The sequence below is a fragment of the Lycium ferocissimum genome, chromosome 11, assembly GCF_029784015.1.
Source record: "Lycium ferocissimum isolate CSIRO_LF1 chromosome 11, AGI_CSIRO_Lferr_CH_V1, whole genome shotgun sequence".
Classification (NCBI taxonomy): Eukaryota; Viridiplantae; Streptophyta; class Magnoliopsida; order Solanales; family Solanaceae; genus Lycium; species Lycium ferocissimum.
Window position 1 is genome coordinate 37,232,683 of NC_081352.1, and position 25,853 is coordinate 37,258,535.

The 25,853-nt window shown below is 37.9% G+C and overlaps 2 protein-coding genes and 1 long non-coding RNA gene across 6 annotated transcripts; 1 reads left to right on the top strand and 2 right to left on the bottom strand.

Moving 5' to 3' along the window:
- Positions 1-7,098: 7,098 nt before the first annotated feature.
- LOC132037007 (uncharacterized) lies at positions 7,099-7,948 on the top strand. The gene is made up of 2 exons (XR_009409728.1): positions 7,099-7,179; positions 7,648-7,948. It is a non-coding gene; the product is annotated as an uncharacterized LOC132037007 (long non-coding RNA).
- Positions 7,949-15,645: 7,697 nt separating this feature from the next.
- Positions 15,646-20,078, bottom strand: LOC132036632 (malate dehydrogenase, mitochondrial). Its single transcript, XM_059427013.1, has 7 exons — positions 19,797-20,078; positions 19,170-19,343; positions 18,909-19,077; positions 18,736-18,797; positions 18,407-18,528; positions 17,849-17,966; positions 15,646-16,112 (listed from the first exon to the last, which is right to left on the bottom strand). Exons 1-7 carry the CDS (start codon positions 20,031-20,033, stop codon positions 15,972-15,974), a joined length of 1,023 nt encoding a protein of 340 aa, XP_059282996.1. The 5' UTR covers positions 20,034-20,078; the 3' UTR covers positions 15,646-15,971.
- A 1,569-nt stretch (positions 20,079-21,647) lies between these two features.
- LOC132036631 (uncharacterized) lies at positions 21,648-25,853 on the bottom strand. 4 transcript variants are annotated; one of them, XM_059427008.1, is made up of 5 exons: positions 25,689-25,853; positions 24,492-24,696; positions 22,937-24,311; positions 22,087-22,235; positions 21,648-22,004 (listed from the first exon to the last, which is right to left on the bottom strand). In XM_059427008.1, exons 2-5 carry the CDS (start codon positions 24,579-24,581, stop codon positions 21,804-21,806), a joined length of 1,815 nt encoding a protein of 604 aa, XP_059282991.1. In that variant the 5' UTR covers positions 24,582-24,696; positions 25,689-25,853; the 3' UTR covers positions 21,648-21,803. The 4 variants fall into 4 exon arrangements, with proteins under 4 accessions (XP_059282991.1, XP_059282994.1, XP_059282992.1 ...); XM_059427011.1 differs by having other exon boundaries at positions 24,492-24,679; positions 25,689-25,850; XM_059427009.1 differs by lacking the exon at positions 25,689-25,853 and adding an exon at positions 25,462-25,480.

The window sequence follows — 25,853 nt, forward strand, 5'->3', positions numbered from 1 at the left end:
CTTTTGTCTGGCATAATCTGGCAGGTTATGGACTTCAGTATTGATAGGCGACTTTTCTTAACGGTATTTGCTTATTTCGAGCCTGAAAAGCCCTGTCATATGGCTTGCTCTGTACTTGTGAAGTTGGCCTTTTTATCTCTGCGTCGAAGTTGGTCCTATTCAAGTTCTCTTGATTCCTTATGTTTTTTCTGTCACGCCCCGAACCATGGCCTGGGCGAAACACGGCACTTCGGTACCACATCGTACGCGACCGAGCGAACCACGCATGGAAAGATTAATCATCATGAGGCATACATGAGCGGAAATATAGCATGAACGTGATGAGCTTTTATAAAACATGAGATGTCATAATAATTTAATGAAACACTTGTTTAAATCATAAATGCGGAAATAACATGAGTTGAGCCAAAGATGGCTAAACACCTTGCATGTCTAACATAACTAAACCCGACTAGTCTATGAAACCTCTAATCATGAATCTTGACCGGAAAACGTACTTGTCGGACAAGGCTCTTCAAAGATACCTTTAAATGCATGACTAGTAAAATAAAGATAAACGGCTAAACTCCGAACAAGATGGGGCTCACCAATGAGCCGATACGAGCAAATCCTGCGAGCGGATGCGGCGTCACGTAAATACGTACCACGCATCGTGAAATGCAGGCCCCCGGGCAATAAAAGGGGACGTCAGCACATTGAATGTACTGGTATGTAAAGCAACTGAATGAAATAACATGGGACATAAAGTAATAAAGATAAGAACTGAACGTGAAACTGAAACTTGGTTATGAGCATGAACATGAATACATATATAATATAAAGCATGAGTAAAAATATCATAAGTAGGGAGAGCAATAACTTATAACCGATACATGATGCAGTGCTTGCGTCCCGCCGGAGAACACTCGGATCCTTGCCGTGGAACATGAGATTTAATAAAATATGAAAGGATCCGGTCATTATGAGAGATCGTCGGGACATGGGTGGAGCGATCCTCATCCTACGGTGGCTACGTAGTTTCGGATCGAAGCCTTCCTCGGTAATTAAAGCAACTCCAAAAAAAAAAACTTGAACATGTAAAATAAGTGGCACTTGCTGCCCATGGTTTTCATGAATATAACTTGCTTGTATATGGATATCATGAATTATAGCTTACTTGCATGAACTTGTAAAACATGTATAGTATTTTCTTGAAAATAGCATAATATATCATAAACTAGCATGCGCATGAACCCATGGAATGAGATATATGGGTTTTCATGGATTACGGACGGATTCTCAATAATCATAAAGAAATATTAAGAACTCAATGGTGGAATTATAACAATTCATACATAGTATAATCATGGACTTGGACTAGGGTTATCATGAGCATGGTATAGAAACCCTAGTTTTAGTAGAGAATCATAATTTATGGATTATGAGGCGTGGGGAAGAAACAATGATGTTCCCACACGTAGATAGTAACTCTACATACCTTTTTTTTTTTTTTTTTTTTAAATATGCCCGGATGGGCCTTTTATTTATTTAAATAAAAGAAAATAAGTCCAACAATGAAATAAAAGCAAATGACCGGCCCAAAATTGGGACCGGCCCAAATAAATAACATTTGATCCCATTTCCAAATTGGGACTATCTGTGTATTGTTGCCACTATTTCCACGGTCTTCACGTGGAGCATTTCCGAAAATTGGGGTAAAGATGATGATGGTGAAGGCGATTTGCCCCCCGTCGTCCTTCTCTTCGTAGTTGCTCCTTTTCTTCGTAAATGCTTTCTCCTCCTTCTCTTCCTACGAAATGCCTTGTCGAATTCGTCCTCGTTGTTCTTCTGCGTGTTAGCCGGAATTCTTGTAAACCTCTTCTTTTTTTCTCGTTGATTTGTATGTACTTGCGGCTTGTTGGTTTTCTCTCGCACTTGAGGTTAGACCACCGGTGGGTCCAAGCTTCTTTCTTCGGTAAGTGACTCGTAAGCTCCATATTTACCACTTTTGATGTGTCTTGAAATGTAAATGTTGAATATCTCCTTATCCATGACTTGTATTCCGTAGATTTAATTTTGGCCCACTCACTTGAATGAGTATCATAAGATACTAATACCACAAATAAGGCATCAATTAACTCCATTTGATATAAGTCATGAATAAGAATTTGACTTTCTATTTTTCTCTGTGTTGCCTAGTATGAAACTTGTTTCAACTTGTGTGTGTGATTTGTCTTGTGTGTTGTGAAATTCTGGGAATATTGTTTAGTTGTGACTGGCCCATATGTGTTATATGTCTCTTCAATTTTGTGTCTTTGTATGCTATGAACTTAAATAAAACACACTTTGTTAGTAAAAAACACCATGTTCTCCTCCCAAAGGATTTGAACATGGTGTCAAAATCTTTCTGCTGCTCCTTTTCTAGATCCCAATCATCATATATCTGCATTTGTTCCCCCTATCTCTGTATTCGCACTCTCAGATATGGAATCTGAGATTTGTCACTAGGATCTTTCTACATATAACTTAGGTCCTGGAAGCCATGACATTCAACATTAGCTTCATCTAGTGCCTGATTAGCTATAGCATCTGCCAGCTTGTTTCCTTCTCTCAAGATATGACTAAATAGAATAGTCCTATTAACTTTTAGCTCCAAAATCTCCTCTATCCAACTTGCTATCCCCCGGAGGTTTCCACCCCTTCTGTAGAATCTTGTACACAATTTCACAATCCGTTTGGACTATAATATTGTCCGATTCTCATTTTTGCAATATACGATGGCCGTAGAATTGCCATAACCTCGAAGATCTATATTAGTAGTTATTCCAATCTCTCGTAGCATAAGCATATCTCAAGTCCCCTTCATTATTTCTCAAGCAAAATCCATAGGCACTCCCGCCGGTTCCCCCGAGGCCCTATCCGTATTACATAATAACCACCCCGGAGGAAATTCCCACCTCACTTTTGTAACCTTCGTACCTCTAGCATCCGAATCAAGTCCGGCCATTTGTGAGGTAATTGGTGAAGAAGGATTCCTTGTCATTACTAGTCTCTCGTATAGTGACATAGACTAAATAAATGACTTTTCCGGTTATCTTTTCCCTCCATGTTTTATTATGTTCCTCCTTTTCCATAATTCTAACAAAATGATAATTTGGGGCGGATAAATAGGCTTCCCTCTTCCTTTAAACGCAAGCCCACCATTTCACAATTCTTTGCTGTAAAGTTAATCCTTGTATAGACAAATCCCGCAAATGAAGAAGTAGGACCAAGTCCTATTAGCAGCAAAGAGTTAGCAAACACGTGTTGTATTGTTTCCTCCTCGGCCGGAACAACACCAACATCTGGATGCTATGTTATAATGCATTCTCTTCAAAACATCATCCATAGGAATTTTATATTTCCAGCATCTCCACAAAAAGAATGATATCTTGAAAGGCAAACCTTTAATCCATATATTCCTGTACATCTCCATAGGTTGTCCTCTCATACGATATATTCAGTGATTTGATCGTAAACTCCCTTGTCTAAAATCCACCATCTCGTCCATTTCTTTGTCCATCCTTGGGGTCTGATAGTATCAACTATATGTTGAACTATGTCTTGAGGAGTAAACTATTCGGCTTTGTCTGTTCCAATTCCCATTCTGGCATCGATACATTTTGAATGCTTTCATCAAAACCTTCTATGAAATATAATGCACCCATTCTGTCCGGATCAAACCAAACCGTGAATTCCCCCATACCAAGCCGCCACCGGATACGGTGTTCTATTAAATCTCTTGCTCGGATCATGTTTTTCCAAGTTTGAGACCCTTGATTCCCCCCGAATAGATACGGATTTTCTTTTCTACAATACTTGTTAGCCATGAAAGCACTCCATAAAGAAGGCTTAGTCACGAAGTTCCACCACAACTTACAAAACAAGGCGATTAGAAACATCATGTAGTGATCTAAAACCCATCCTCCTTCCATTATAGGTAGACACAACATATTCCAAGAAGCCCGAATGTCTGCTTTTACCCCTATCGTGTTACTCAGAAAAATTGGGCAAACATTTTATGCATTTGCGATAACACCTATAGGAGGGTTAGCTGCCATAATATATGAATTGGGCAAACTCGCAAGACATGTTTAATCAAAATAGCTCTTCCTCCAAAGGACAAAAGTTTCCACTTTCCATTTTGTAGCCTATTCATAATCTTCATAAGAATCTGAGTGAAAAAATCCTTTCTTCTCCTACTATGATAGATAGGGCATCCTAGATAAATGAAAGGAAAATCCTTCCTCACAATACCTGTGACTATTTCAACAGTAATGCTCACATCCCCAGGCACATTTTTATGCATGTATACAGCACTTTTGTCCCTGTTAATCTTCTGTCCTGATGTGTTCTCATATTTCTTCAATACTTCCATGATAAGATGCAAAGAGAACACATATGAAAAAATTATCATATCATCGATATGATAAATGACTCACCTTAGGGCTCCACTTAGGCATTCCGTAGCCTTTAAATTGAGGAATTAAAAGCTTAAGGAATTGAGATTCCTTGATAAAACTTCTAACGACGAATAAACAACGTAGGAGATAGAGGTCTCCTTGCTTAACTCCCCTAGAAGACCGAAAGAAACCACATTGTTGTCCATTGACCAATCTTGAATACCGGTTTGCTACGATCGATCGAAAATCATATCTATCACCAACTCGAAAAACCAATCTTTCTTAGAACCTTCATTAGAAAAATCCATGAAACCCGATCATAAGCCTTTGCCATATCCGAAGTTAAACGATTTAGTTCTAAGCCTTATGTCCGAAACAATCTCTTGAGTAAGGAGAACATTCTCCACTATGCTTCTCCTTTTACGAAACCCGGCCGTTAAGAGAGAACTATATCGTCAAACTCCCAATCAATCTTTCATGAATTAGCCTTGAAAAAATTTTGTTACTAAAATTACTCAAACTAATTGGTCTCATATACGAAAAATTATTGACCAAATCTTTTTTAGGTAATAAGACCAAATTAGTATGGGTAATAATTTAGGTAACTTCGGCTCCACAAAGAATGCTATGACCATGTTGCAAATGTCTTCTTTGATAACCTCCCAGCAAGACTGATAAAAAATCCCAGTGAAGCCATCTGGTCCTGGAGCACTTTCCCCATTAAGGCTAAAAACCACACTTTTAACCTCTTCTTCTGATGGGATCTCTCCCAAACAAGTATTGGTCTCCATAAATCATTCGAGGAACATGATCCAATATTTCAAAATCTGTTGGATCTGCCTCTTTTGTGAATTGTGCTAAGAAAAATCTGATTGCCTCCTGAGAAATGTCCTCCTGATTTTCCAGCCAATTTCCCTGTTGATTCTGGATTCTTTTTAACTGTAACCTCTTCCTCCTACCTTTAACATATGTATGAAAGAAGGTAGTATTTCTATCTCCATCCTTAAACCAATTCATCACATACGCCTTCGCTTCCAAAATTCTTCTTCTAAATGAAGGTATCTTAAGTTGAGCATTATGAAGCATTTCCCTATTGATAGGGGTAGGATGTACTTAAATCGGATCTCATGCACCTTAATCACCTTCTTCTAAAGTCTCAATTTCTGGAAAATGTTCCCAAAGGTAACCTTGCTCCAATTTACCAAAGCATTTTTCACCTTCTTTAACTTGTGATGAAACAAAATGAATGGGTTTGCCATGAAGTCAGCCTGCCAATGTTGTCTTACAGTGTCAACAAATGTTTCATGTTTTGCCCAGAAGTTAAGAAATTTGAAAGGTCTTTTGAATCTTTCAACTTCTCCATTATAAGTGATTAGTAAAGGGGCATGGTCGATCTTCCGATCGAAGTCACTTCCGGTCAAAGATACTTATTTTGCGAGCTTGGTTCCCCAAGCATCCGTCTAACCTTTTAAAAATACGCCATTTCCACTTTGCCCATTCCACCAAGTGTATTTGCCTCCTTTAAAGCCCCAGTCAACTACGGTGGATACGAGTATTTCCCGCTTCATTCACGATTCGGTAATCCACCATACTTTTCCTCTTGAGTAATGACATTAAAGTCCCCACCAATCAACCATGGCCTTTGATTTGTTATAGCCTGATTTTCCAAAGCCTCCCATAAATCCATTCTGTCTGATTGATTGCATTTTGCATACACTATTGAAATCAACATCTCCTCTATCTGTCCATGCACCTTTAAGTTTAGTGTTAGTAGTTGGGGATGATCAACCACAGTTGTTACTTCAAACATCTCATCTACAAAGACCCAAATCTTATTTGTACAATTCACAAGAAGAGCATGTTGCAATCCAATTCTTCTTTTGTACTCCTCTATTCTCTGAGCCTCTTGAAAAGGCTCTAGTAAACCAATAAAACCAAAATGATATTTTTGATGCAACTTGATCAGCCTTGTATAAGATTCCATTGTATTTACAGACCTGATATTCCAAATTATAGCATTCATAATGGAAACTTAGGTTTCGCATTGTAGCTCTTCTAGTTTGAACACCACCGGTTGATAGTAAATTTCGCTTTTTCTTACCTCTCCCCAATGCTTTATCAATCTTAGAGACAAACAACTCACAGGCCACCTTTTTTGCATGTTTTGTTCAATTGAATATTCATCTAAATCTTGTTCCCCAATCAATCCTGATTTTATTTGATCATCCTGAGTGTTTATGACCTGCAATGCTGTGCCTATTTCTGTGTCATCCCTTGCATTATTTGAATATGACTTGGCATGTTTGGACTTGCCATTTTGGAGGATATTCCCATCTAGTATCTTTGTTTCTGATATGGGTATTATCCATCCGCACTTTATCCCTATGCTTTTTCGAATGTTGACTCTTGTTGATGAATGTATTGGGCTGACTTGTATTTTATTCCCACCTGAAAATTGATTCTCCATTGTCTCCTCACTGTTTGTAATATTTTTGCTCACTTTGTCTACTGTATGTTCTTCTGCTTCCTCCAATATCTGAGTCTTTGTGTTACTTCCACTTGGTGAAAAGTTGAATAATCTCGCTTGTTGCCACCGATTCTCCACTACTTCGCTCTTTTACTCTAAAACCTTCGGCTTGTTGAATATCTAACTGATCTTCACTATTTTTTGTGACAAGTTCCTCATCTTGCACTCCTTCCTCTGCATTTGTCAATAACTCAAAAGCATTTCGGATTTGTATCATATTATTAGCATCTTGTGAGTCTTCCTGTTCCTTTATTTCTCCTAAGATGACACCATTGGAATCCTTAATGTATTTATTCTTTCTCCTCTGCATCCATTCTTGCTTTGCCTGATTGTAATTCCTTGTTTTCCCTCCATAATTATTAATGTTTTTCTCTGGGAAATTCTCCTCTATAATATCTTCCTTTTTGTTTTGTTGTCTCCATGACTCCCTGTATTGCTTTTCTAATTCTGGATGTAAAGCCCTGCACTCTATCTCAGAGTGACCTTGTAGTTTACAATGCTTGCAATATTTAGGAAGAAAATCATATTTAATTGGAACCCATTTTTCCATAATCTTCCCTGTATCTTCATCCCTTTCGGCAATGTGTATCCTATGTGGATGTGCTTTCATTAAATCAATTTCCACTTTTACTTTTGCACAACTTGGCCTTGTCTTATTAGTAGTAGCAAGATCAACTACTAATGGTTTTCCAACTGCAGATGCTAAGGAGAAAACAGCCTCACGAGCAAAGAAATTTGGTGGCAGTTCCGGAAAACTTATCCAGGCCAGAGCCACCGAAGTTTCTTCATTTGGTTTGAACCATGGGTTCCAAATCATCGGTCTCATTTGACAATATCTATTATTCATTGAAATGTAATAAGCAGGGGTAGAAAGTATTTTGATGTAATCCTCCAATAATGAAAATCTCATCAAAATGTGTCTATCTTCAATAAGGCCAATTTCACACTTACCTTTAATTCCACATTGTTCAGGAATAGCAGTTCTAAGGGCCCTTATGTTTATGATGTCATATGAAAATTTCCCCGATCGCATATTGCAAGTTTTCTTTCATAATCAGATGTTTTACTTCTCGTGAATTCCATTCCACATACGGTTCTCCATCAATGTATGTAACTGGTTTTATAGGGATTGTTGGAAGGGGCGTAGTTGCTCCTAGGTTTGGTTTCAATAAATTGGCATATGAAGTAGGTATATTTGCAGGGTTTAACTTATCGGTAGATGTTATATTAGGATTTGAATTGGTAGGCAGATTGGAAGTACTTGGATTATTTGGATCTATGGTGGGTGGAACAACCCCAGGTGGAGGCTGTCCACCGGCCATGGTGGCCATGGTGGGTGGCGGCTAGTATGAGATTTAGGTCAATAGGTCAAAGTTGATGAGAGAGAAGAGAGAACTCTACATACCTTAGTCGCTCCAAAACTTGAATTAAAGACTTGAGCTTTGAAGATGATTTCCAAAATCTTGAATTCTTGAACCTTGAGATGGGTTTTCTTGAAAACCCTAGGTTAGGGATGATGATTTCTTGTTTAGATTACAAGGATATATATTAGAATTGACTTGGAATGATTAGAGTAGGCTTACCTTGGTGTTCTTGATGATGGGAGAGAATATAAGGTCGTTCTAGGAGCTTGGGGGTGTGAAGAATGAAGTGAAAAAGCCTTAAAACGAAGTTTTATAATTCTTTGTCGGACCCATTTTACGCCCTATTTTACGTCCAAAGAAAATTCTACGGACCGTATGTATTAGCGTACATCCATTCCAGTGAATTGGGCTTTCTGGGCCAATTTTACGGTCTGAATATACGGCCCGTATAATTTTTACGGCCCGTATATTCTACCGTATATCTGCAGAATACTGTTTTAGTAAAACGGGCATAACTTTTTGTACAGATGTCCGTTTGACCTCCATAATATACCGTTGGAAAGGTATTTCAAAGATCTACAACTTTCAAGAAGGAAATTTTCCCAAATTCCTTACAGATTTTTCCGTATACTCATTTTAATTGAGACGTGGTGCAAACTCACTTAAAAACACGCTCCGTAGGGTAGCTTCCGACTTTCCTTTGCTAAAGGACTCTTCTCATGTCTTTATTGGGTTTCAAACTCCATTTATACACTACTCAAATTGTGTTCATGATACCCTTGTCTTATGAGTCAAATCTTAGCCCGAATGCACGAGGTGTTACAATATCTCCCCCGGGGATCATTCGTCCTCGAATGATGGGTCTTAGTTAGGTATGGGATGGCATGAGTACATGAACGTGATGAAAATGACATGAAACATAAGAGCTTGACATGATTACATGAAAACATGGTCATGGATCATGAGAACTCGAATACGTGATTACATATAACATGTACATAGGAACATGAAACCGAGTAGCACCTACGTAACTAGAATCATGAAATCATTGTCCTCGATTCATAAATAATGATTAAGAGTTACTACTAACTCTAGAGTTTACGAAAATTATGGCGGGACTTCCTTCGTAATTCGGACTTCATGACATTTCTCAAACGCTCCGTCGCCCAACTAAAGTATCACATAAACCTCGGGGTATCTTAATACGTATGATACGGCATAATCTTAATTACCGAATCTTGAATGTGGCTAACATGAATGCGAGATCACGGGATTATTGGTGAATGATTACATGATTACTATACATGGGGTTTGGAAGAGAATTTGTAGGCATGAATGACATGAGTCTTTGGAAAATAGGCACGAACATGACATGATTACTCGGACGTGAGGAGGTATGACGTGGGACATAAATACATGAAGATGGCCGGCATGAAAACATGCGTGCTAAACTTTTATAAGATACAAACACGTGTAAACATGGACATCACATGAGATCGAATGTCGAAAACATGATTGTTACAACATGAGGGTTGAATACGAGCGCGAAAGTAGATCCGAACACTTAGAGACTTGATCATAGATGTTCGAGTTACCACGATAGACATACGAGATAAGAGTACAACTTAGGCTACGAATGTAAGTGCAACTCCGTGCGAATGAGATAGAGTTGAGTCATATACTAGGAATATGATTCTAACATAGGTATTCATAAAGCTCTAGCGTAGGCATGACATGATACATCAAATCTGAGTAGAATATTTTTTTGAGATAATTAGTACCATAGAATACCTGAAGGGATCTCACTATGAACTTGGAACATACCTTACTTCGAACCTTACCTTGTTCGCTCTGAAACATAGATATGAATATCTTGGCTCACCTTGCTTATTATTGTAAGCGGATCATTAAGGAGTGAGAGAAAGGGATCATCCACACGAATCGACACTTATCTTCGAAGATAGACGTGGCATGGGTGCATCGAGAAGAACATAACATAGAACATGTATACATGGAAATGGGACTAATATGGCATAAGACATGAATACATGAGTAAAGCATGGCATGGGGCATGAGAAACACGATGTTTACATAAGTAATTCGAAGCTACTTACCCTCATTTGGACATTAGGTCATGAATACTGAAGTGTGAATAAGACATAAGTGTGACTTAAATGGAGTATAAGTTGTAAGCTTCACTCTCGAGTACTTAGAGACATAGGGATGGATAAAATATCACTTTTGGAACTTAGCTATACTTACAGAATGGGACATGGTTAAACATAGTTTACTCTTATTACCGTAAGTCGACACCCTCATTATAAAACTCATGAAAGAAAGGATCATAAGCATGAATGCTTCGTTCGTCAAGCACCTAAGGCATAAGTAGAAAGTTACCTTGAACTTAAACAGGGCATAGGTACTTCGGAAAAGAAAATGGCATCCTTTGTGCCAAGCTACGAGTCGCTTTAAAACATTAGCCAAGGAAACATAAGCACGAATTACATAGAATCATAGGTTGGGCATCCATCTTGGTTCACCTTCATTATTATCTAACAAAATCATTGTTACGATACCGCTATAAGTGGGATGCATAGCGAAATGGATTGGGGCACGAGTATGTGGTAACATGGAGAACATAATCATAGGAGTCAAGATCATCATGATTTGAAAAGCACTTAGATGCTAGAACATGAACATGAGTATAATAGCATGATAGATACGTGAGGGCATGAATGCGGTCTTTAACCTTGGACATGAGTACAACCCGATGTGAGAAACATGAAAGAACCTTCCTTGCATAGCTTACTATCGTATAGAGTCTTAATTCTTTTATCTTAAACATGGAGTGTAAAGCTTTAACAAAGGCATAAGATAGGTATGCTAGGCATGTGTAGAGTACGTTCGGGCATTGGTACTACATAGTGCATGAATTATTCTGGAATTGGAAATGTTACACTCTGAAACCTTTTATTCGCCCTAAAACGTGATCTCAGCGACATGACAAAAGACGAATTCCACACACTTTATCTTAGCTACATGAAATCGTGATCCTCTCGACATTATCCTCGACGCCTATCAACTTACGAAACACAACATCTATATCGACACCTTATCATATTATCTCCCCCTTAGTTCAAAAGCGTACGTCTAAAGCCTGTGGATCCCTTAAGTTAGCGATAAGAGGTCATCTAGTGGTTCCGCTAATTTCCTCTAAAATACTGACGACTCATTTATTTAGCTTACTTCAAGCAAGTCTTACTTAGTAGGAAAATTGGATTACTTAAATGAATGGGTTTCTAATGTACATAAACGGCATAACTCGGCTTTGTCGGTCTTGGGAAAACTCTTTTTCGATAATTCTTAAAGGCTCTTCTTCGTAGCTTTCTCTCTTACTGCTTAGAGGGTTTTCTTCTTTCACCCATGTCTATACCTCGAATTTAACTTAAATCCTTTGGGTTCTAATGCGCCTTCGGTGTATTTAGACGGTTGCCCACTCACTAGTATTAACTTGACTAAGTAACTCAAATCATACTTCTACTAACTCTGCTGAAAATTTCTAATTCACTGTATCTACTCAAACTTACTTACTAAGCTTCGTACCACTTGCTAGTATCATATTCTCTAATTCTTCTCTGAGTACTAATGTGAAACATAAGGTTATTTCTAACTTCTCCTCCTCATCGACTTTTTAGTATTACGGTGGTTGGCTCTTAGGCTATTTCCTGCTTAAAACTACCATGGACAACTTATGCCTGCTGCAGTTAACTTCCTAACATGTTACCTAGTAGGGTCATAAATCTAACTATCAACTGCACAATAACCACATAAGACATAATAGATGTAGGGCATAATATCTCATATGTGACAAGGAGGGAAAATTATTGGCATACCTATGACACATGTGACGGCACATCGAAGTCCTGGCGATCTACCATATCATGATAACGTGCTTGATCCCCACTTAATCCTAATACTTCATCCCTATCAGTGCCTTGGTCTGCTAGTGCCCGAGTACTACGGTGCGCGAACGGTGTTGTTGAATTGGCTATGCAGTGCGGGGAACGAATTGCACCACCACCCTTGTGTTACTATTGTACTTGATCGAAGGGCATTCTCTTTGCATATGGCCTTGGAGACCACAATTATAACACACATCCGAACCCATCCACACACTCCTGCATATGTCTTTTTCCACACGTACCGCAAATGGGGTGCGAAAACCTTTGTTATCCTCGTTTCACTTGTGGGCAATCTTTCGATTAGTGACCACTGCCGCCACACCCAAAACATCTACATGGGTGTCATAGCGGCACACCCCTTGATGTTCTCTTATTACACTTGCAACAAATAGGATTATGAAAACCCCTCTTCTCATACCGGTCCGAGCCGGGACATTAGTGGTACTTGGTGTTCGATGACCTACGATTCTGCGAATTGAAGAATTAGAACTCTCGGAGTCTGAGAGTTCGTCCCTGGGGTCGCATCAATGGTAGCCCTCCGGCCCGAAGTTGCCTTTCTCTTAGTAGGCATTTTCGAAAGAATGCAATGCGCACGAGTCAGAATAACTCCCGATAACTTTATCTGAAAGCAACACGTCGATAATGATTAGTTTCACATCTTCCTCATCCACTGAGACCAGGCGTATTTGGTAGAATGGGGAACAACACACGAGTTCGAGTGATTTCCGAGAACACAGCTCTATTGCACGATCTAGAGTTGAAAGAATTGAGACAAATCTTAAATGTCTTGGTGGTCAACTGTTTATATGTGTGGCGCACACACATATAAAAGTGACTCCACTGGACACGGTTTCATAGACTCCCTAAGACACTTGAACCTAGGCTCTGATACCAAGTTTTGTCACGCCCCGAACCATGGCCTGGGCGAAACACGGCACTCGGTGCCATACTGCATGTGACCGAGCGAACCACATGGCTTGCTTAATCATCATGAGGCATACATGAGCGGAAATATAGCATGAACGTGATGAGCTTTTATAAAACATGAGATGTCATAATAATTTAATGAAACACTTGTTTAAATCATAAATGCGGAAATAACATGAGTTGAGCCAAAGATGGCTAAACACCTTGCATGTCTAACATAACTAAACTGACTAGTCTATGAAACCTCTAATCATGAATCTTGACTGGAAAACGTACTACATGGACAAGGCTCTCCAAAGATACCTTAAATGCATGACTAGTAAAATAAAGATAACCGACTAAACTCCGAACAAGATGGGGCTCACCAATGAGCGATACGAGCAAATCCTGCCGAGCGTACGCGGCGTCCCGTAAATACGTACCACATCGTGAAATGCAGCCCCCGGCAATAAAAGGGGACGTCGGACATTGAATGTCTTGGTATGTAAAACCAACCGAATGAAATAACATGGGACATAAAGTAATAAAGATAAGAACGAACGTGAAACCGAAACCAAGGTTATGAGCATGAACATGAATACATATATAATATAAAGCATGAGTAAAAATATCATAAGTAGAGAGAGCGATAACTTATAACCGATACATGGTTCAGTGCTTGCGTCCCGCGGCGGAACACTCGGTCCTTGCCGGGGAACATGAGATTTAATAAAATATGAAAGGATCCGATCATTATGAGAGATCGTCCGGACATGGGTGGAGCGATCCTCATCCTACGGTGGCTACGTAGTTTCAAAGCATCTGAAGCCTTCCCATAATTAAAGCAACTCCAAAAAAAAAAAACTTGAACATGTAAAATAAGTGGCACTTGCACGCCTATGGTTTTCATGAATATAACTTGCTTGTATATGGATATCATGAATTATAGCTTACTTGCATGAACTTGTAAAATATGTATAGTATTTTCTTGAAAATAGCATAATATATCATAAACTAGCATGCATGAACCCATGGAATGAGATATATGGGTTTTCATGGATTACGGACGGATTCTCAATAATCATAAAGAAATATTAAGAACTCAATGGTGGAATTATAACAATTCATACATAGTATAATCATGGACTTGGACCTAGGGTCATCGAGCATGGTATAGAAACCCTAGTTTTAGTAGAGAATCATAATTTATGGATTATGAGGCGTGGGAAGAAACAATGATGTTCCCACACGTAGATAGTAACTCTACATACCTTAGTCGCTCCAAAACTTGAATTAAAGACTTGAGCTTTGAAGAGGATTTCCAAAATCTTGAATTCTTGAACCTTGAGATGGGTTTTCTTGAAAACCCTAGGTTAAGGATGATGATTTCTTGTTTAGATTACAAGGATATATATTAGAATTGACTTGGAATGATTAGAGTAGGCTTACCTTGGTGTTCTTGATGATGGGAGAGAATATAAGGTCGTTCTAGGCTTGGGTGTGAAGAATGAAGTGAAAAAGCCTTAAAATGAAGTTTTATAATTCTTTGTCGGACCCATTTTACGCCTATTTTACGTCCGGTAAAAATTCTACGGACCGTATGTATTAGCGTACATCCATTCCGGTGAATTGGGCTTTTTCAGGCCAATTTTACGGTCGAATATACGGCCCGTATAATTTTTACGGCCGTATATTCTACCGTATATCTGTGAGAATACTGTTTTAGTAAAACGGGCATAACTTTTTGTACGGATGTCCGTTTGACCTCCATAATATACCGTTGGAAAGGTATTTCAAAGATCTACAACTTTCAAGAAGGAAATTTTCCCAAATTCCTTACAGATTTTTCCGTATACTCATTTTAATTGAGACGTGGTAAACTCACTTAAAAACACGCTCCGTAGGTAGCTTCCGACTTTCCTTTGCTAAAGGACTCTTCTCATGTCTTTATTGGGTTTCAAACTCCATTTATACACTACTCAAATTGGGTTCATGATACCCTTGTCTTATGAGTCAAATCTTAGCCCGAATGCACGAGGTGTTACATTTTCCCTCGCCTGATAACATCTGAGCTGCATTATCTAAAGCTAATGTAATGCATGTTTAATATGGTCGCGTTGTTGATACGTGTGTGAAAAATGGTGATTTGGCCGCATTTTCTTTGCTTGCTTTAGGTTTTGAGTGGTGTTTATCTATTGCTGAATGAGCTGGGGTTCTTTTCCCCTTCCGTCAAATGGATGTCAACCATTTTCTCATGCAAGCTTAACTTTCAACTTCCCCAAACCCAAGGATATTTAGAGATGTGTTAGGCCAGCTGAAAACAATAATCCATTGAAATGCAAAACCGAGATGTGCATAGTTCTATAATAACCCTGCGTTTAAGCAGAGCCCAATGGAAAACTTAGTAAATAGGTGACAGTGGAAATACGCTAAGTTCCAAATTATGCACGATTGAGCCTCTCCTATCGCATTCTAAAGTACAATACCAGTAAAGGTTAAATGAATTACAACACGGTGGTTGGAGTCATGAACATTCTTCATCACATCATCTCACATCAACTGTCTGCATCTAACCACAATTCCATGAGAATAACACCCAACACTACGGCAAATGCATTATCACAAGTTTGCCCGTAATTATTTTCAAGAAATGTTTGTGTATATCTAAAGTTACTTTTCAATAAGAGCTAAATCTAAGCCTCCAGCTGCAAGAAACTCGCAAAGGATACAACACAAATGTCCAAAAGGATCCAAAACTGTCACTCTGGAAAACTTGACCACAGTTTTGTTTTTAGTTTGCATTGGCAAACTTGATTCCCTTCTCAATGGAGGAGAGCAGCTCTGGCTTAAGAGCTTCAAGTCCTTTCTTCTCAAAGTCTGTCATTGGGCCCAACCCTAGGACTTCCTCCACTCCATTTTTCCCAAGTCTCACCTGAAAGATAAAATCAGTGACCAACACAGAATCATGAAAACCGGTAAGAGATCAAATCTCGAGTATGTATGTGTACAGACAGCAAAAATATCATGCAAATAAAACGAAAAAAGTGAACATATGGTGATTAGTGTACTTGGCCAAGAACCATTTACTATTAGTGAAGCACCCACTAGTCAGTTGATATAACAGAAATGTAGCCCGTTAGTCGAACTCAATTGATAGGGAAAACCACACAAACTAGCCATTAAAGACAAACTAGTTACTTCTTTTTGCCCATCTGGACTTTATTTACCCATGATACCCAAGCAAACCAAAATATTTACCCGTATACCCATGCAACCCAAAATATTCCTTTTCCCTTCCCACTATGTCAGTGTCAGTCCAATCTAGCGGGTCCTTAATTAGCTGCAAAGGTAGTCGTCTAGTTTCTTTAATTTCTTTTTTGGTTAGTTCAACTTCTTTCTATTATCTTTTTGTCCTTAATTAGCTGTAAAGTATTTACCATACTTGTTTTCTTGTATCTTTTTGTCCTTTTCTTTAATTTCTTTGTACTTTTTTGGTTACTTTAACTTTTTGTTATTATTCCTTTTCTCTGTCTTTTTATTTTTCTTTTCAAATATTTAAAACAATACAAAGATAAACATATTAGCTAACTATTTTTTAGTTAATAAAAATATAGAATTCTTAAATAATTAGTTTACAATAAGACATATTAATTTGCTATTAATTACTTCTTGTTGTAGTCTAATGGGCCGAGTTTAATTGCAATTCAATTAAGAGAACGAAGGATAATTACTTGAGTTCTTTCTCCTTATCCTTATTTAATTTTTTATTAGTCTAACATAGTTAACTATTATATTTATTCTTAAATTTTATTTTTATCTTTAAAAAGTAAAACAAAAAGACAAAAAGAAAAGGAATAATAACAAAAAGTTAAACTAACCAAAAAAAAAAAACAAAGAAATTAAAGAAAAGAAGGATAAAAAGAAACAAGAAGACAAGCACGGCAAAGGCTTTACAGCTAATTAAGGACAAAAGGACAAAAAATAATAAATAGAAGTTAAACTAACCACAAAAAAGGAAAAAGAAATTAAAGAAAAAAGGTCAAAAAAGAAACAAGGGCAGGGCTACCTTCTGCAGCTAAGGACTGCCTGACCGGGGGGAAAAAAAAAAAAAAGTTGACGAAGTGCTGACGTCGCACCAAAAGAAGCATGGGCTGGGCAGTCAGGTAATTACTCTGGGTGGGCATCAAAATAAATGGGAATTCTCGGGTAAATATTTTGCCTTTGATGGGCAATTATGTGGTTCCCCCATTAATAACCTAGGATATCAACTTAGTGCTTAACACATTTGTAATACACTGTCGAAAACTATCTACCATTCCACAAGACACGTGTATAATCAAGATCAACCGATGGCTCGTGATGTCAAAACTATCTCTGAAAACAGCCTGAATAGACTGTTCGACAGCTTTCGAAAGGCATAAAATGACAAATTAAACATAGAGAAGAATACATCTTGTTTCCAGGACCAAACTTGAACTATCAAAATTATTTAAGCCTCGCAGTTAAGCAATTTTGACACTCACGTGATTACGGGGCGATGACCAAATGAATCAGACAGTTCAAAGAAAAAATGTCACTATCCAGCAGATAGGCAAGTTCCATCGAGACATGTTTATACAAGTAAATATGATCTCGAGTATCTTTGTAGGATAAGGAAAGGATTATTACCTTGGATGCAAAGAAGGGAAGCTCTGTGACATTGGACTGCACAAAAGAACACTCCACAACATCGGGAACTCCATTCAACCCCTTTAAGCAAGCATCAGCAAAAATAGCGCCAGCATAGCTGCAAAAGTAAAACTAACTGCTCAGACCCGAGTTATCAAACAGCAATTCCGGGAATTAAAGTGGTTTGTGCAAGTAATAGCAAAAGGAGTTTCAGATCTTTTTATCTCTCCATCTCTTCTCCAGTTCTACTAATTTGCTGAAAAGGGAGAGTTCTCTAGAGTACATGTTGCATGAAGTGCAACATGAACTATTTTCACATGTGATTATCTGATGGAACATGCAAAAATAAGTTTGAATTATGGAGGGAGTATCATCATGCCACATATTATTGTTGTGAAAACCTGATAGAACTATCATTACTAGCAGAGCATCTTCAGTACCACAACTTGAGCAGGTATTTATACCCAAATACGACGAGATCTTGCAATGATAGTGAATATTCTCCACAAAACCTCAAAAGCTAAAATAAATCAAGAAAAACATGAAGTTGAAACATACGCCATTGACAGGGTGGCTGAACCCTTTCCAGCCTTGGCCTCAACAACTTCTGTGCCACCATCTTGGGTTCGCTTTGTGAGTGCCTCAATTTCCTCATCTGATAGATTCGCCGTTGGGGTGGCCTATATCCAAAAGTTAGTGATGAAACAAAACTCAGTAATGCCACAAGGTGGAAATTCACCTAAAAGAGTTCAACTGAACTCTTACACATCAATATATATATATATATATATATATATATATCTGTATACGCGCGCACACACACATATACACCCACACAAAAAATATACTAAAAAGAAGAAGATTCAACAAAGGACAAGAAAAATTACTTGAGAAAATAATGGGAGGATAGTTATGCCAGCATGACCACCAACTACTGGGACATTGACCTCTGAACAACATAGCAAAAGGTAAGTAAAGTAGACAGGTTTGAATGAACTTATAGTTCCATGTAAAGCAAAACAAACCCAATTCAAATCCACAAGTAGACTAAGACACGTACCAGCAACATTTACTTTAGCTTTTCCGGCATAAAATGTCTTGGCCCTAACCACATCAAGTGTGGTAACTCCAAAGAGCCTCTTTTCATCATAAGTTCCAGCCTTCTTAAACACCTCCGCAGCAATTGGGACAGTGGAATTCACAGGGTTGCTGATCATATTGACAAGAGCCTTGAAGAAAGAAGAAATCAGCACAACATTTTCGAGAATACCTAAACTACTATATAGCCAATATACAGAGGTAATTGCACAAGTTTACTCACATGGGGGCAGTACTTGGCAATAGCCGTGGCAAGAGATTTAACAATACCCGCATTAATGTTGAACAGGTCATCGCGGGTCATACCAGGCTTTCGGGGCACACCAGCAGGGATGATAACTACATCAGCTCCTTCCAGAGCCTGCCCTAGCTGCTCTTCTCCTGCAAATCCCGCAACCTGCAATGTCGACAAATATGTTTACAGATACGAATTGTAGGGAATAGAACCACAAACCAGCACTATCTCGCTAGTAGATGCACATCTAATTGTTAGCTATTGGACACATCAAACAATTTTTTTTAATTCCACGGGATACCTGCTACCTCCCACTCGTAACAGGTACCAACATGTATCAGGTAACTCTGTCCACCAAGGCCTTAGGTGCTGACATATCAAACAATATTGGGATCGAATCATGTTAAATTATATGGGGTTACTGATGCAAAGTGCAAGGGCTCGTTTTTTTCTTGAAAATAAGAAAAATTGTTAATCGGTATTAAACTCTGCATTACTGACGCACACCAGCACAAAGCATAAGTTATTCACAGATCTATGTATATTTATGTAAGAGAGGAATGAAGTAAAACCCTAGAAATGAGCAACAAACTTGAAGTCAATAGTGAAATTGACCTGAGATCTGGTGTTGATGTGACTGACATCAGCGGCAACACCAGGAGTTCCAGCAATATCGTAGAGGGAAAGGCTCGATACTAAAGGGTTTAGTTTCATTAGAAGTGATAAAGGCTGACCGATCCCTCCGGCTGCTCCTAAAACTGCCACTTTCCTCTCAGGTGCGGATCCCGATGCGAATCCACGCCTGGAAATGGAGTTCCGTTGGATGATGGATTTCAACATGCAAGTCCTCATTGGATTCGAATGTGCTGAGACGAAAAGGGAAAAAGCTACGGCGGAGAAAGAAAATGGTGTGTGTGTTTTGGGACGGCAATATTTATTGGCAATAGGAAAAAGCCTGTCAAGGATTTTAATTATTATGAAAAGTAAAGTTGTGGTTCTCGAGGTTTTTGGATTTTTGTTTCTTATTTTTGCAATAACCAAAGTTGTAACTAAAAATTTTATGTTAACTACAATTACTTAAACTTACATGTCAATTCCAAATTAAGCAATTTCTTTCTTCCTTCTCGAAACTCAAGTTAAATAAATTTTGACTAACTTGAAGATACGTTAGTATTATTTTAATATGGAAAAAAATATAACTTTTAAAAAGAAGTCGATCCAGGAATTAGAGTTTATGGGTTCTTACAGTAATCTCAAATTAATTTTTAATAATAACCAAGTCCATGATCAAATATTTATACAATCTTAATGAAATTTTATATATAGTTATAGGATACGGGCAAAAGTTATTAGGTTCCTGAGAACCTGTACCTGAAGAGTTGTTTCCGCCCTTGCTTTTCATACTTTTATGTAGCATTTGAATATTAACATATCAATTTGCAACACAAAAACACTTGACGCGGATACTATAACTTTCAATTTTCTCGCCTTGTAATTCCCTGGAAAATACAAACTTATCTATACTCAATATTTACATCACATATACTTTTAGAGTAAATACAATTCGATTATAGGGTGCATATAAATTTTTACCAAACAAATACAGAAGACTGCTTCGTTAGCACGGTTACATTGATTTCTCCAATTGTAGCCAGAGATGCACTGTTGATGTCTTCTTTAGACCTTGGTTGGTTTGCTCGCTTTGTCTAATTTTCTTGCTGGCAATTACATTGCTACCATGTCGACCTTGTTAATGCAGAAATGTCCTTAAACCCCATTTTAACCTTTAAAAAACTATAACAGGTGCAAATGTACAAGGTAAGGTATGAGCTCAATCGAATTCAGTAGCTTTGAAGCAAACTCTATATATGTGACAATAAAATCTACTTAAATATGTACAATTATAAAATTTCGAACCCAATAACTTAAATGGTCAATGGATTGAGTGATATCCTTAACATATAGTTCAAATTTTGAATCTGCCACTGTCTGTGAACATGAAAAATGGAGACAGGCAAACAATTGTCAAGGAGAGGGTTTCTGGGACGGCATTATGTTGATGGGATACAACAATAACCAACAATAACAACGCCTCAATCACATTCAAGTTCAGTCTGCTCCATGAATTTTCACACACTAACTTTACGCTGTCAACTTACCATAAGCATCGTTGAGACTTGAGACCAACAATGTGTTTGTATCCAATCATATGTTGATGGGAAACAGCTGAGACTAAATTCAGTAACATGCTAATAGGTCACACATGTTATGCCAAAGAAAACGAAGTAAATTATGGCTAGAGATTGCTGTAGAACATTGAAGCATTATGGCAACTAGTAGTATGATATATTGAGACCATGTCACAAGTGAACACAGAGATCAAAATGCCCATAGCATTTGAGCAGAGTGGCATTTCTCCAAAATTGATCTCAAAAGCCTTAGCAAACCTGAAAGGAAAAAGAAAAAAAAAATAAAGGATGTAGTTTCCACCATTTATCTCACAAATACGAATAACGATTAGCTCACTTGCAGCTAACCGTTTTATGGAACCTTTACAAAGTGAGAGATCTCAGCAAAAATTATTAACATGGGACAGTTTTCACAGGAAAAAAAAAGGCTCATTTACAGGAGCTCCCACCCAGATTCACAGATATTGCACGTGGACGATTCTGTTGAGTGTAAACATGGTGAAGGAAGAGAAGGTAACTGAGAGAGCTCAGAGTGCTGGCTCGTTTCAACATCCACATCTGCATACAAAACAGCCAATTGTTTGTATTCCTTTATCAATCTCTTTCTAGAAGCAAATGCCTCCTGTATTAGTTCCTGTCGTAGAGCAGATAAAATTTGAATATTAATCAAGTTCTGGATTTGAAGTAGAAAGGATACTTACAAATAGAGAGGCTACCTTGTACGACTTATATTTCCTTGGCCTAAAAGAAACGCGATTGTGTAATTTATTGTCAATGAGGACACAGCTTTCCCTGAGCTTTCCCTTATCAGTTAGATCAATTGTTTCCATGTCCGGAAGATCAATGGAGCTATCATTCATACATCCTGCATAAACCAAACATCAGATAAATAGAACGTATACGGATGCTCAGATTTTAGAAGCAAGCCATCAATCGGAAGAAAGTAGTATATATGGTCATCTGTAGTTCTCCAAGTTATTTTCTCTCAACCAATAAATTTCCCAACCTTGTTTCAATCACCCCTGTGTTTACAAAGAAAGACATAATCTTTTACCTCCGTGAAACAGGTTAAACCTATTCATGCAGATTTGGCAGCGATACAGCTGATACAACAATATTTATTTCAGAATACTGAGGAAATAATAGACAAAGCATTCGAGTCAATATCATCCCTTCGCCCTCAAATTTCCTTTTTCATTTCTTTTTTATGTGGGTGGGAGGGAGGGACAGCAAGGAAAACCATGGACACTTTACTTTTATTTTGATCGCATGCTGCATACAGACCCCAAGTTTGCAAACCCACAATTAAACTATGGACTCTCCTTCCAAAGAAATGATATGTTATAGCATCTCTGCAGTACACACGGACAATCAACTACTACGTAATAAGAATATATTGCAGCAGAGATCCGAGTTTGCACTCATATCACACTATTCTCATCATTTCATACATACACCGTCATCTCACTACAAAAGAAAAAGGAAGTAGAAATAGAGAGAACAAAAAACTGGCCAGTGTTTATTTTTTACTACTACACCAGAGAGTTGAAAGAGGAATCTACTTACCACTGAAATCTGTCAACGATGGAGTACTTGAGAGAGCTGAAATGACAGAAACAACATTGCTTGCATTTGCTAAAGAAGTAGACAAGGAAAACGAGAGGCCAGTGGAGATACTAGAATCAGACTCAGCTTCCTGCGTACAGTTTCCAATTAAGGAAGTTGACAGGCTTGAAGATTCTGCTAACAGTGAAGAGTTTGATACTCCGCTTTCATTACCCTGAACTCGAGAAAGTACAAGTTCGGATGACAGTAATGTGCTTGGAGCATCTTCAAATGCCCAGACCGTACTTGACTTTTCAGAAACACAAGTTAAATCATCCGAAAAACTCTTACGCGCGGTCATGGACAACCCAAATCCTGCATCATTTCGTGAAGTTGGAGGTATATCAGACCCAAATGCTGAGGTTTGCGGCAAACTTTTACCATTGGCAGAACTTGATTCATTGGATGCAAGTTGATCCTCACTGGTGATATTGTCTTGCAAGTTCGTCTGAGTTATTGGAATATTGGAAATGCCCTTAGCAGCATCGCATCCTCTCTTATCCTCTTGGAAGGTCCCAAGTTCTGCATCATAAAGTGAAGTTGGATGTGGTAACTTAGCCGTGATGGAATTTCCATGTCTTTCCCCCATTGAAAATGGTATATCTCCAAAAGAATTTGATTGATCTGTGACTGGCTGCACCTCCCTAGCAAAGTTCCGTTGCAAATCCGTCTGACTACTTGGTATATTAGAAATACAGTTGATATCATCGGGAGAACTATCAAACGTTTGATCATTCTTAGAAGCCCTGAGTTGTGATCTAGACAAATTATCCAGAAATGAACTTGATCCTTCAGCCATTGGTTGTTCCTCCTTGACGATATGATCTTGTAGTATAATCTGAGAGCTTGATACATCAAAAAAGCACTTATCATCATCTGAAAAGCTATAGCACATGGTATCTTTTGAATCTTTGTCAGAGCAAGATTCAGATGAAATTCTGTCTTCCGAAGTACTTGATTCATCATCTACCAGTGCGTTCTCCCTTGTTATATTCTCTTTAAAAACCTTATGTGAGTTTTTACAAAAATCAATTTCTGCTTCTTCAGATGCTACCACACCATCAAGTTCAGTTGAAGTTGAAGCATTATGGCTTTCGATGGAATTGTCCGCACCTTGATCCAGATATGATTGCTCTTTGCTAGGGTTCGGTGTAGTGTTTGTCACTGAACTAGTATAAGTGTCAACAGAATGCTTTGGCTTCCCATTGACAGCTTGTGCTTCTCCTTTTACATTATCGTCCATTGGGATAAGAAAATCTTGCACCACACCAGAGTATAACTTTTTCATGTTTGCACCAACAGTTTGCACCTGATCCCCAACATACTTAACTGTGTCCTAATAGTTAAGAAATAAGCCAAATTAAAACCCAAACAACTGGTAACATAGTTACAAAGTTTTGTCCATTCCAACAAACTACTAGTAACATGTAGATTCCACGAAAACAAAACAACCAGAATACCAAAGTATTTGACACATGCAAGTAGTAAATGGCCTAAAAGGATCACATTTACATACCTTGGTTACAAATTCATCAACCTCCAGGCACACAGCCTCGAACTTGTGGTATATGCTTCCAACCCAACTTTTGTTTCTGATTTTCTCCATGGTGCAATGTAATATGAATCAATTAGGAGACTAGATGCTGATCACACTTCACAATCGTTTAACGACTGGGCAATGTCTAACCCAACTAGAAGTCTCACCTGCCAAAAGCAATGACCTGCATAAACACCATGATTAAATGTTTTGAGACATAACTCGGCAGACATAAATCTAGGCAGCCAAATGCCAAAGCACAACTGAGCAACCCCATTGCAGCTTAATTCAGCTTCCTCAAAAAACTTCAAATGGTATAGGTTACAGAAACAATTTCAAAAGTTATTAATATCTTAAAATCCTTAAGGGACTGCAACACAAGACAAATCAATATCGACTACCTTGGTATATGAGTACAACAGGAAGCTGGAAACATTTCAGACTTATCAATTGGAAACCACTTAATAAGTAACCAATCTATAACACCTTTAGCAGATAGAGTACATAGAAGTTTCTTCAAGCACAAGGGGTACCACACACTATTAAAAATTGAGTTACTTATTAAACTGATAAGAACAGATACTACACTCTATTAAGGGATGAACTGATTACTAATAAGAACAAGCCCATATAAAATTAAAAATGAAAGTGGACAGCAGAGCATTTGTAATGATTGAGCTCTTAAAATAACAACAAAAGGACAATATGAACAAAAATTCCATCTTTCAAGAACACAAAATTTTCTGTAAAAACAAAGCTTCAAAGCCAAGGAAAAAGCATAACCATACATCAATAACCAATGATCATCATCTTAGAGGTCTTAATGAACTAAATTACAGTATAATTCAGTCAACTTAACTCTCTGAGAATTCCGAAAAAAAAGTAGTACTATCACAAGGTCTAAACTTTAATATCTATATCAACCAAGCAAAAAATAAAAAATACCCACATCCTCTACTGCCTTATATATCAAGAAAAAATTATCAGATGATCAAACGAAGCAACAACGATAAATATATGAAATAATAAACAAAACCTCAAAAGGGTTATCATTAAATAAGGATTACAAATTATCCAAGGTAAAATATAATATGGGGTTTACTTTAAAAATTAAAACTTTGCAGAAACCAAGAAAGTGAAGTTTTGGGGGACAAAGTGAACGAAAGAAGAACTTACGGGTCATTTTCAGAGGGTAATAATGAAGAAACTGATGAATTGGGAGAAGGGTTTTAGGTCTCTGTATATATATTTAATTAATAACTACTGCTCCATGTACATGGAAAAGGTTTATCAGAAAATTTTGGTTGGACTTTTGTGTTTTTTTGGGTATGGAATATTTTC